The sequence below is a fragment of the Euprymna scolopes genome, chromosome 38 (assembly GCF_053919585.1).
Source record: "Euprymna scolopes isolate OS-2025 chromosome 38, ASM5391958v1, whole genome shotgun sequence".
Classification (NCBI taxonomy): Eukaryota; Metazoa; Mollusca; class Cephalopoda; order Sepiida; family Sepiolidae; genus Euprymna; species Euprymna scolopes.
The window spans coordinates 83,115,671-83,129,398 of record NC_136519.1 but is presented as its reverse complement, the minus strand read 5'-3'; the positions used below and the strand labels follow the sequence as shown (position 1 = coordinate 83,129,398).

General features: G+C 32.3%; 1 protein-coding gene across 7 annotated transcripts in view; it reads left to right on the top strand.

Moving 5' to 3' along the window:
• The window catches only part of LOC145263231 (N-acetylated-alpha-linked acidic dipeptidase 2-like), a 544,830-nt gene extending 542,592 nt beyond the window's left edge, over positions 1-2,238 (top strand). For all 7 annotated transcript variants that reach the window (XM_080120318.1, XM_080120321.1, XM_080120317.1 and 4 more), the window contains exon 21: positions 1,603-2,238. In XM_080120318.1, the coding sequence (XP_079976444.1) occupies positions 1,603-1,804 (202 nt within the window). In that variant the 3' untranslated portion in view covers positions 1,805-2,238. The remainder of the gene's footprint in view (positions 1-1,602) is intronic.
• Positions 2,239-13,728: the final 11,490 nt, after the last annotated feature.

Genomic DNA, 13,728 nt, shown 5'->3' with positions numbered 1-13,728 from the left:
CATGTGAAGTTTCCTCCCAGTTGATTTCACGGATTTTGATGACAATAAAAATCTAAGAGTGCGAAATATTCGTTGATCATCATTCAATCCAGGGCAACATCGGGTCTCCCTGCTAGAATATATATATATTAGTGTTGGGACGATTAATCGGAATCGGAAAAATTGATGCCTGCTTTCCGATGCCGAAACAATTCTTTTGTCTTTTTTTTTTTTATTTGATTTTGTTTAAAGCAAAATCTTCCATTGCTGGTTTATTATAAAATAATCAATATTTATTGATTTTAAAACACAAGTAAAGCTAAAATCGATAGTTCATTCTCCGCAAGTGTATTTTGATGTTTAGGAAAATATCTGCATATTTAACACGTGTTTATGAAAATCGGGGCAAAAATAAAAATCTTAAAGTTAAATAATTAGAGATTTATAAAGAATCGGAATCAGTAATTATATCTCGGAGTCATGAAAAATATATATCTATAAAAGTGAACGTGTGTCTGTCTGTACATTTCCCTACACAATAACTCTGTCAATTTTAAGTCTACAGACACGAAATTTGATATACAGGGTATTGAGATTTGGGAAAATCTTTGTAATCCGTTTTTGGCCAGAAATTTGGGTGTTAAGAGGCCAAACTTCAACGATTTGACCTTTGAGAACTCTACCAAACTCCTCCGCCAATTTTGGGTCTAAACACTTGAAATTTTAGATATAGGTTCCTTGGACATGAATCTAACTTAATAGCTTGATTTAAGCCCAAAACAATAAATGTTAAGGGGTTATAATTTTAAAAAATTTGACCTCTGCGGTCTCTACCAAATTACTCAGACAATTTCTGGTCTAAACATTTGAAATTTTACATAAAGGGTATTCAGAGATAGAGCAAGCTTTTTAATCAGTTTGGGTCGAAAATTTGAGCTATCAATATATAAATGTATGTATGTATGTTTACATGTCTGTCTAAAACTTTCGACAGAGACAACAGATTTTCACAAGATTAGTATCGTTTTGAAGCCAGATCCTTCAGATGACAAATACCGAAAAATTGGCTAAAAACATTCATTTCTTCACCCTCAACTGGGCACTTTTCTACAGGGAGGGGTCGCTTTTTCACCACTATTTTCGAAAGTCATTCCCTCTTTTCGATTGTCTAGCCTTAATTTAAACCGACGTCATTTCCGGTTTGGCAGTGGTCGTAACAACAAAGACGTCATGTTTTCCCCCCCCCGTTCTTTTCCTCCTTCACGGTACGGGTTCAAGCCTGCCTTCCTACTACCACATTTTTTTTTGTTTTGCTCAACACACACCTCCAAACACCCGGGCACCCATGCTAGTATATATATATATATATATATATATATATACATACATACATACATACATACACACTTCTTTGTTCACATTATAAATGATGCTTTAAGGAAAAGTTAACACAAAAATCAGTTCATCGTGGTTTTACGTTAATTTTCTTCAATCATTTTATTATACTAAAGAAGAACCCCGAAAATGGGGATGAAACATTGATACTTTTCTAATGCCTATAGGTTTCACGTCATTTTTATAGACAGAAAGTTTTTTTATTCTTGTTTTTTTTTGTTTTTGTAGACATATCGTGTTTGCTCCAAACGAGCACGACTCCTACACGGACGCCTACTTTCCGGGTATCCGAGAAGCAATGTGGAAGATCGAAAACGAAGGTGCTGACCTCTGGGACTTGGTGAAACAACAGGTCTACGTTGCGACCTACACAGTGATGAGCGCAGCACGATCAATCGATGAAATTGGACTTGGTTTTAACAAAGTCTGAATCAAAGCGGAGTTTGTTTTTATATATATATATATATATATATATAAAATAAAGGAAACACTTTAGACAAAGCCCTCACCCAACCCCATGTCAAAAAAACAACAAAAAATTAAAAAAATAAGAGAAATATTTTGTATTGCAATGTATATCTTCATAGACTTACATCTGTATTTCAAGTTTGTTCCAGATTGAGCCCTTTTTTCAACTCCTGACCACCATGTCAGAAAAAAAACAAAAAACAATGGGATTATTGAATAATCAATAAAAAGGAGTTCATTTCTTAACCAAAACATCGATAATGACCTAAAAAAAAAAAAAAAAATCCTATAATATGGGGTCCGTCATAAGTAACGATAAAATTTTATTCCAACATGCATGTAACATGTAGTTACTTATGGCCGACCTCCAAAATGATCACATGGCAGCGATGATAAGACTTGAAAAAAAAAAAAAATAAAAAAAAAAATAGATGCCTTTTAAAATCAAGGCAACATGTCTAACCCAAATAGCAACACTCTAAACCTCTTAAATCACGCCCAGCAATGAATGTACCCCTAATCCCAGCCCTGGACCCCATTTTTATTCTTCTATCTTGATTTCCAATTTTTTTTTACAATCATACATTAAATTCAGTTCTTCTTTATTGTTATTGTAGCGGAAATTCGAAAATTGAAATTCACATGAAACTAATATCTACTGAATTGTAATGTCACAGTAATGAACATATCCAAAAATCACCACAAACGATAGGGTAAAAAATTAATTATTAATGAAAACAGTTTTTCGAAGACAACTAGCGAAAATTAAGTTTCGTTAAATTGGCCAAAGATTTTCGAAGTTTTCAGAAAATATTTACCTTCCTTTTGAATTCTACAGTTTTTTTTTGTTTTTGTTTTTTTTTTTTTTTTGCGAAACTTAATTTTTGCAAATTGTCTTCGAAAACTGTTTTCATTAATAACTAATTTTCTACCTTATCGTTTTTCATAATTCTTGGATATCTTCATTGTTGTGACAAGAAATTTTAGAAGATACCATCGGTTTCACTTGAAATTCAATATTTCAAGTTTCGAATTTTCGCTACAATAATGACGAACGTAGAATTGGTTCAGGGGAAATAACTCTACATCTACAGAGTCAGCTCCCTTGATTTCTCAGCTACAAGAATGCATTCATTTTTGCCTCACCCACCCTATTCACTAATTTGGTTCCTCGTGGCCTCAAATGGATAGGCACTATAGTATTTTTGGTGCTTCTTTAGTATAATAACCAAAAAAATATATATTGAATTTCAAGTAAAACAAATGGTACTTATTTAATTGTCATGTCACAAATAGTAGCACATCCAAAAATTACATAAAACGATAAGGTAGAAAAATAATTATTAAGGAAAAACTGTTCCAATAAGAGTAAAAACAGTTCGATAACATTTCATGGTGGGTCGGATATATTGAGTCACGTGACGTGACATGACATGACGTAAGCAAAAGGGGAGGTAACTCAGTTGAAAGCAGAATTTATTCTGAAAACAAAAATAAACATCACTTATATACATAATTTGTGAGTTTTCTGTTTTACTTGTTTTATAAAAAAAAAATAACTGATAGAATTTGTGGAAACTTGAAAACTTAATTACCTCCCCCCTGTTAACTCTCTGGTTCAAATCAGTAGATTTTGAATCCAATTCGCTAGATTTTGCAAATGTCTTTTTCATGAATAATTATTTTTCTACCTTACCGTTTTACATAATTTTTGGATATGTTACTTTTTTTTTTTTTTTTTTTTTTTTTTTACACAGTGATCACCACTTATCAAGGCCCGGAAGCCACTCAGGGATAAGGGTTATTGCAAGTACATTACGTTAGTGAGGAGATTTGCTGAAATGTTTACTTAAGGGGGCGGTTCATTACTATTTGCGACATGATTATTTTGTGGGTGCCATTTGTTTTATTTGAAATTCAATAATTTTTTCGTTATTGTAAAATAGAAGCACCATATTTTTTTTATTTACCACACCCTGCCTTAGGTGACCCTGAATCAGTACATATGATTTTGTGGTAGTGTTTTTCATATCATCATTTTGTTTTTGTTTTTTTTTCAACTTACAACAGTCATAGTATTGGCACTGAAGATATAGTTTTAGAGTTAGCTCCCTTTGCTAAAAGATTTGCAGTGGTGATTGATTGAATATTTCTTTTCTGACTCCTTCTTTCCACTCGTCCCCAACACACACTTGAACAGTCACAAATTTGGTACCCGTACAGTAATTGTTTTTACCAAAACCTGCCCGAGATGATACTGAAGCAGCATATGTAAATTTTGTTGGTATATGGTGGTTGAATCTTTTTTTTTTTTTTTTTTTCTTTCTTTATCATTAATTTGGTTTCTGGGGATCCCAATAAATGAATATTACAATAACTTTATTTTACCAAAACCTGTCTGAGGTGATCCTGAAACAACATATATAAATTTTGTGGGTATATGGTGATTGGTTCTTTTTTTTCCTCTTCTTCATTCATAATTTGGTTCCTGGGGATCCCAATGAAAGAATATTACAGCAATTTTTTTTTACTAAAACTTGCCTGAGGTGATCCTTAAGCTATATATAAATATATATATATAACTTTATTCGATTGGCAAAATTTTAGAATAATTATAAAGTGAACCATCGCGTAAATTCAATCAACTAAAATAAGATGGAAAACGGTGTGAGGAAAAGAAAAAAAGAAAAAATAAATAAAATAAAATAATGGGGCAAGTTATATATACAATTCAATAAAATAAATAAGTCGATTAAAAACAAGATCGTTAAAAATACACCCGAAGCGCTTTTCATTCAGACTAACATTTTCAAGGGTCATAAGTCTGAAAATTATTATTTTTTAGAATATTTGGTAGTGGTATTCAATTAGAATTATTTGGGTAGTCAGGTTTTTTTTTTTTTTTTTTACAACCTCCTCTCCGCTCTTACTCCATACCACTACCAAATATTCTAAAAAATAATAATTTTCAGACTTATGACCCTTGAAAATGTTAGTCTGAACGAAAAGCGCTTCGGGTGTATTTTAACGCTCTTGTTTTTAATCGACTTATTTATTTTATTGAATTGTACATATAACTTGCCCCATTATTTTATTTTATTTCTTTTTTCTTTTTTTCTTTTCCTCACCCCGTTTTCCATCTTATTTTAGTTGATTGAATTTACGCGATGGTTCACTTCTTTATATATATATATATAAAATGAATGAATAACATAAGTCTATATTCCAAATTTCATAGTGTTCACCATCTTACAATTTATTCCTTTAATTCAATTGACACTTGTAATTTCTTGACAATATCTGTTTTGTAGCACAAAATCAATCAATTATTATATCAACGAGTGAATCTATTTTGCCCTTAACTCATCAGAAGAAATAACAACAATCAATCTGTCAAAAAGGAAATAAAGTGCGCTTTGACATGATTCAAAATCCAAAAAATTGGAAAAGAAGCTGTAAATACCTTATATGTTTCGTATAAGGTATTTACAGCTTCTCTTCCAATTTTTTTTAATCATGTCAAAACGCACTTTATTTCCTTTTTGACAGATTGATTGTTGTTATTTCTTCTGATGAGTTAAGGGCAAAATAGATTCACTCATTAATATAATAATTAAGTGATTGATTTTGTGCTATGAAACAGATACTGTCCAGAATCGTAAATGTCAACTGAATTAAAGGAATAAATTGTAAGATTGTCAACATCATGAAATTTGAAATATAGACTTTTGTTATTTATTCATTATATTGCTCTGTAATTACATTGAGCTTCTTAAAAAAGGATTGGTATATATATAAAAAAAGGAAATATAAATGAATAACGTATATTTCCACAAAAATATATTTATATGAAACTTTGTATATGAACACGGTTTGTGGGTATTACTTTGGTAGTTGCTGTGTTTTAGTCAGACAACTGCCGTTTACACGAAGATGACAAATAATCGGAAAACAAAGTAATTTCTTCAATGGGACAACATGTACTAATTCAGCATTAACAATTCATTATAAAACTCATTTTTTTTTTTTTTTTGGTTTTTGTTCATAATCCCTCTTTATATAAAAAACAAAAATACAGAAAAAAGAAATTTATGTACATACCCATGATGGAACGAAAATATCATATCCCAAAACTCAGTTAAACTGATCAAGTATTTTTATTTTAACTAAGAAAATCAAATTTCACGAGGAAACAAGGACAGAGTGTCTCGCTCCACCAACTTGAATAAACAAGGGGAGATAATTCAAACTTGCACGATTTTTTTTTTTATTTGTTTTCAGCCTTGTAATGGCTGTGATTATCATGAATTGTTGAAAATCATTAAAAAATGATTTCATATATATATATATATATATATATAAAAAGATGCTTGATCAATTTACATGATTTTTGGAATCTGTCCTTGTTTATGGTGCTACAACCTGGACACTCACCAAAATTGGAAAGAAAGCTAGACGGCACATACACTCGTATGCTATAAACAGTGTTGAATATATGTTGGCAAGATCATCCCACAAAGCTAATACCATCAGGGAGTGACGTCTACGATTTGCTGGTCACTGCCAGAGGAGCAAGCAAGAACTGGTGAGAAATATATTGCTGCGGACTCACAAGCGTAATCTGCACACATCCAGCAAATTACACCCGACGCCAACTGTAATCCTGAACGTCTGAGGCAGCTGATTGAAAACAGGGAAATCTGGAGAGAGAGAGAGTCACATTGGTCCAAGCAAGGAGCGCGACCAGATAAGATAAAATGGAGTCTGATCATTTGTCCCGTGGCAGATATGTCCACCATGAATATTTCTTTCTGTATTTTTGTTTTTTTAATATTCAGAGGAATTTTGGACAAGTACCATTTTTTTTTTTTTTAACCCCGTTTTGCTTTGAATGCAAAACAGGTGTTGCTGGCAAAAATTTCATGGAAATCATTTTTTTGTTGAATTTTTACTTTTTGAATAAATTTCCAGAAAAAGGTTTTATTTTAATTTTCCTCTTGAAAAGTTCTTATTGGGATATTCTATGAGCACATTTTTTTTTATTTAAACAATATATTGCCACACCCCCATTCAATATATATATATACTCGGGTTTTTTTTTATTCAAAAGTAATAGACTAGTGAATTCAACGAGGTTGTTAGATAGTGCTCAATAAAAAGAGCTAATAATACTTATTTATTGTTAAATAAACATGTTTACATCCCGCTGCTACAAACAGCCATTTGTTTCAATCAAACAACAGATATCATCAGGCAGCGACTTGACTATTCAAATGTTCAATGAATAACCAGTCAAGTCGCTGGCTGATGATATCTGTTGTTTGATTGAAACAAATGGCTGTTTGTAGCAGCGGGATGTAAACATGTTTATATAACAAATATATTGCTGCACCCCCATTCAAAAAATATATATATATATATATATATATATATATATTCTGAGATTTCTTTTTCCAAAAATTTTTTTTTTTTTATTGCAGCTTAGAAAATTATTTATTCATGTTATATATAAACCAATTTTTGGAATCTGTCCTTGTTTACGGTGCTACAACCTGGACACTCACCAAAATCGAAAAGAAAGCTAGACGGCACCGACATTGATTTTAAAATTTATTTATATTATTTATAATATAAGGCTTCCTTCAGAATGCCTGGGCATGAAATTTTTGTGGCAAGAGTTGCATAATCTCTAACCACACCTCTCCTGAGTCGACATTATTGAATACCAAGTTGCAAGTGGAGGTTTAGGACGACTGGAAACAACGCCGAGATAAGCGGAGAGCACATACAGTGCCTAGCCTTCCCAAATGGTCACCCATCTGGTACTGGCCAGGCTCAACGTTGCTTAACTTCGGTGATCCACCGAGAACCGGTGTGTCAACGTGACTGTGCCGTATATAATATATAACAAAAAAAAAAAAAAATGATAAAAGTTCATATTCCAAATTTCATGATGTTGACCATCTTACAGTTTATTCCTTTAAGTATGTTGATATGCACAATTCTTGACAGCATCTGTTTCGTAGCATAAAATCATTCATTTAATTATATCAATTAATGAATCTATTCGGCCCTTAACTCCTCAGAAGATATAGCAACTATCAATCAACGAAAATAAAATAAAATGCATTTGGTCATGATTACAAAATCCGAAAATTGGGAGAGAAATTGCAATTACTTTTTATTTTATCTTTTAGTACGCCGTTTTGAATTCACATGTCATGAATACAAAATTTTGAATATAAGCTTTTGTCGTTTATTTGTTATATGCTCTGTAATTACATTGAGCTTCATAAATTAAAGGATTGGTAAAAAATAAAACGTGAAATATAATTGAAAAAACATATTTCCACAGAAATATATATATATATATATATATATATATATATATATATATATACAGGGTGACCCCCCCCCCCAAAAAAAACGTGATATTTCCATTATTAATTCACCGATTGCCCTTATTTTACAGGGCATGGCAGAATCAACAACCGTGAGTACACCAAGACCCCAGTGGGAGCTGGGATAAAAAATACACTGTGTTAAATTTCGTTTGGACAAAACACTAAGAAATGGGGCCTAATTAGAGTTTGGGACCGTTTCTTTGGGGGGTGTCATCCTGTGTGTGTGTGTATATATATATATATATATATATATATATATATATATATATCACACACACACACACCAGGTTAAATCTATTCAAGAGCGATAACTAGGGCTGTGACAACAGCATATTCTTTTCATTGTTTTGCTCTCTCGAGTATATATTCGACACAGTTAATCAACCGAGAACCACATAATTCTATATAACGACGGATACACACTCGAGAGTCAAAATAATGAAAAGAATATGCTGAATATGTATGCAATCACTAAGGCCAAGACAACAGCATATTCTTTTCATTATTTTGACTCAAGTGTATATTCGTTGATATCTTATAAGCTTTTATATAGAATGATGTGGTTCTCGGTTGATTGACTGTATCGGATATATACTCGAGAGTCAAAACAATGAAAAAAAATATTCTGTTCTCTTAGCCCTGGTGATAACTAATGAATTTAATAAGGTTATTAAAAGTGCTCAATAAAAGAAGAGCAAAGTATATTTTTATTAATATAAACAAATTTACATGATTGTGACACTGGATATGCTAATGTTTCGGACAAATGGTCGGTTGAAACCAGAAGCCTTCATCAGGCGACTGAATAAATGATCGCTTTTCACAGAAAGCAATCTTGATTGAATTTAGTTTTAACTGACCATTTGTCCAAAGCATTAACATGTCCAATGTCGCGACCATGTAAATTTGTTTATACTGATAAAAAAAAAAAAGCAAATATATATATATAAATGACAAAAGTTTATATTTCAAATTTCAAGATGTTGATCATCTTACTGTTAATTTCCTTAACTACGTTGACATGCACCATTCTCGACAGCACCTGTTTCGTAGTACAAAATCTCTCTCTCTCTCTCTCTATATATATATATATATATATATATATAAATAAATTGCAAAAGTTTATATTTCATATTTTAAGATGTTGACCATCTTACCGTTTATTTCCTTAACTACGTTGACATGCACCGTTCTCGACAGCACCTGTTTCGTAGCACAAAATTATTCATGTAATTATTACGTCAATTATTAAATCTATTTCGCCCTTAACTTATCAGAAAAAAAGCACTTGTTAATTTTTAAAGAAAATGAAATATGTGCATGATTACAAAATCTAATGGAAATAAATGGTAAGATGGTCAACATATGACTTTTGTAATACGCTCTGTAGTTACATCGAGCTTCATTAAGGATTGGTATAGATAAAAAGTGGAATATAATTGAATATATTTCCCCATATATATATATCTTTAATGAATATAAAAATGTATTTTTTTTAAGGTATGTATTTCAATAGTCAAAATTTTTATGAATGATTAGCTTTTTTTTTTTTTTTTTTTACCACTTATCAAGGCCCAGAGGCCACTCGAGGATAAGGGTTAATAGGTATACATTAGTCATTGTGATTTTAGCATAGTAAACAGTGGGAATTTTTAAACTTGGATTACTTAGGGGAACGATTAAATTAGAACTTGTTCACATTGGACTTTTTCTTTTTTTTTTTTTTTTTTTCATAGGTATCAACTCATTATCAAGGCCAAGAGGCCACTCGAGGATAAGGGTTAATAGGTATACATCAGTCATTGTGATTTTAGCATAGTAAACAGTGGGAATTTTGTAACTTGGATTACTTAGGGGAACGATTAAATTAGAACTTGTTCACATTGGACTTTTTCTTTTTTTTTTTTTTTTTTTCATAGGTATCAACTCATTATCAAGGCCAAGAGGCCACTCGAAGATAAGGGTTAATAGGTATACATCAGTCATTGTGATTTTAGCATAGTAAACAGTGGGAATTTTGTAACTTGGATTACTTAGGGGAACGATTAAATTAGAACTTGTTCACATTGGACTTTTTCTTTTTTTTTTTTTTTCATAGGTATCAACTCATTATCAAGGCCAAGAGGCCACTCAAGGATAAGGGTTAAAGAGTGTACAGTAGAAATTGGACAATATAATAATCATTAGTAAATTTCTAGTCTAGTTAGAACAAAATGTCGATCCACTATCATGATTTAAAAAAAAAAAAAAAAAAAAAAAAAATTAATATATCGAAAATATTTATATATACATTTTCCATGGAAAATGTAATTATAAATTTTTGCCTATATATTAATAAAAACCAACTCCTAAGTGGGGAGTTGTGCAGAAAAATGTTTGTTCACATTACATTTAAATTTATGCATCTATGTATAAACAGATACAGTCGTGAAAGCCGAACACAAATTCCGAGGTAAGAAAGTAGAAACTTTTCCAGCATCTTAGACCTTCTACAGGGAAGGTTAGGGATTTTGCTGCGAGTCGATTTCGTCGGGCGTATTCATGTTGAGGGAGTGGGGAGTTGTGCAGCAAAATGTTTGTTCACATTACATTTAAATTTCTGCATATACTATACAAATACAGTTGTGAGAGCCGAAAGCAAATTCCGAGTTAAGAAAGTAGGCGGGCAGTTCTAAGAAAGAAGCGCTCAGATTTGTGTAGCACGAACATCATCATGCGACTCAGACTTTTCTGATTCATAAAAATTATGTACCTGCATGTGGGGGGGGGGTACAATTTTTCTTTTTTACACTGAATTTGGTTGTTTTATTTTATGGCATATCAACCCTTTTGTGGTTATTTAGTGCCGAATCCAGTTATTTTGGAAATAGAATTCATGTTGCATTCAGTTATTTCGTAGAAGGTTTTTATTCTTCAACCTCTTTGTATCTTCAATTGCTAGTTTTTAGTGTTTGGTTTTGTTGTTTTATAGTGGATTTTATCGTTTTTGTTCCCTGCCCTGCAGAACATGAATGAGTTTTGCAATGGGAGAGAGAAAAGGGTTACAGTATTAATGTTTGGAACATTTTAAGTTAGGAAACCAATTAGGAAATTGGGGGAGATAGAAAGAGAAAAAAAACAAATGGGAAGATGGAAAAGAAGTTTTGCAAAAGGAAGTAGAAAAACAAAAAGCATCAATGTTAGGTGCATTTCGTCTCAGGAAGTCAATATCTTCAGACAGCCTGATTTGGTAGCAACAGTTTTTACACTGAAAACCAAGGAGAAAATCTATCAAGTTAGTGACTTATTTTTTTGCATCATAAAGGGAGAGATTAGTGATTCTATTTCAAGATGAAAAATGCATGCATAGAGAATTGAAATGAATTCTCTGATGTTTTGTAACAGTAATGCATGTGTCAGCAAAGTTTAACAAAAACATTTCATTTATTAATAGTTTGTCTACAAAAGACAAATACATTTCTGAATTTTTTAGATAAGGATTGATTATTTGGATTCTTTGGACTACTGATCTCATATTGAGTTATTCTCATAACGTTTCGGTCGATGTAACCTCTAATCTTCCTCGTGTGTATCTTGTCGAATTTGTGAATGTTTCTGTCAAACTCGGAACAGAGCCCATCATTTAATCTATGGGAGTAGCATGCTCTTGTCCTGTCAGCCGGGCCTTGATAGAAGTCCTAAGTAATTTACAATTTTATTTTGAGCATTGTCCGCACTAAAGATTGAACTATCAACCCTCAGAAGAGTAACTTTACAACTGAATTTTACCAAGTAATCTATCTACTGCACCATGGATCCTTGCGAATTATTTAGGACTTTTACCCAATCATGGCTAACAGAATGAGAGTATGTTACCTTTGTGTATAATAGAGCATATATGTTATACGAGTTCGACAGAACGATTCCAGGTTGTTACCTCTAAGCATATGTTATATATGTATGTTACCTCTGAGCATATATGTTATATATATATATATGTTATATATACGTGTATATATGTTATATATATATTATATATAGGTGTATATATGTTATATATATGTTATATATATGTTATATATGTATGTTACCTCTGAGCATATATGTTATATATATATATATGTTATATATACGTGTATATATGTTATATATATATTATATATAGGTGTATATATGTTATATATATGTTGTATATATGTTATATATATGTTATATATACGTGTATATATGTTATATGTTATATGTTATATATATGTTATATATACGTGTATATATGTTATATATATGTTATATATACGTGTATATATGTTATATATATGTTATATTTACGAGCATATATGTTATATATACGAGTATATATGTATGTTACCTCTGAGCATATATGTTATATATACGAGTTCGACAGAACGATTCCAGGTTGTTGTCCATGAGAAATGACGTCACAAGTAAAGAAAAAGACTATAAAAAGGGGAAAGAACACATTAGATTGGTTGGTTGTTTTTGTTTTACGGCATATCAACCCTTTTCAGGTTATTTAATGCCGAATCCAGTGATTTTGAAGAAAAATTTTTTAATAGAATATATTTGTTGTTTTCAAATCGGTTTCTCCGGGTCAGAGTGAACCTGGGAGCAATAGCAATTAAAGGGTGACTCCATACTCCCCAAACCCTGCAAGCTGGGGCCTCACCATCGGATATAGTTTTAGGTCATATCCAGGACCAGAACACGGTAGAAGACAATCATGTTTTTTGTTGTTGTTGTTGTGTCGACTCCTCCAACTGAATTCTCTGCATCTCATATAGATGCCAACCAGACACTTCGGTTTGAAGCTGTGGTCGATATCGGGTCTCGCCCTTCGCAGTTCCAGCAGCATACTCCGTAGAGGCAAGAACACAAGATCAGATCAGCATCTTGCTGCTTCACGATGCTGAGCCAAGTTTTCAGTTGACCACTGCATCGTTTCTTCCAACCCTGGAGTGGAGCTGGGTTGTTGGTGGCATGGATGAAGTCATCTGGTCATTGTGTTAGAGATGTGGATGACGTTTGAGATCATTTTTTTTTTTTTTTTTTTTTAATTACATTTTCACCCCAAACAAGGCACATTGCCACTTTGGTGTAGGGGGCTACTATCAGGGGAAACATCTACTGGGGTACTATGTAGGGATTTGGGCAGCAAGATGTTGGTTCACGTTGCACTTGAACTTATGCATGTCAGTACAGTTGGGGAAGCAGTGACCTGGAATGGAATTCCAAAGTCTAGCAGTTCTGGGGAAGAAACTACTGGAGTAGAAAGATCTTTTACATCTAGGGATCTCTACAGTGTGGGGGTGGGATTTTGCAGCTTGTCGGGTCTGTCGAGGGTGTTTACGTCGTGGGGGCACAAGTGATATTAGAGACGTAAGTGACATCACGACCATAACGAGAAATCACATGGTCTCAATATTTTATGCGAGTTTGTAACAGAGCGTGGAGGCACAGAGACGTAAGTCACTGGCAAAGAAAA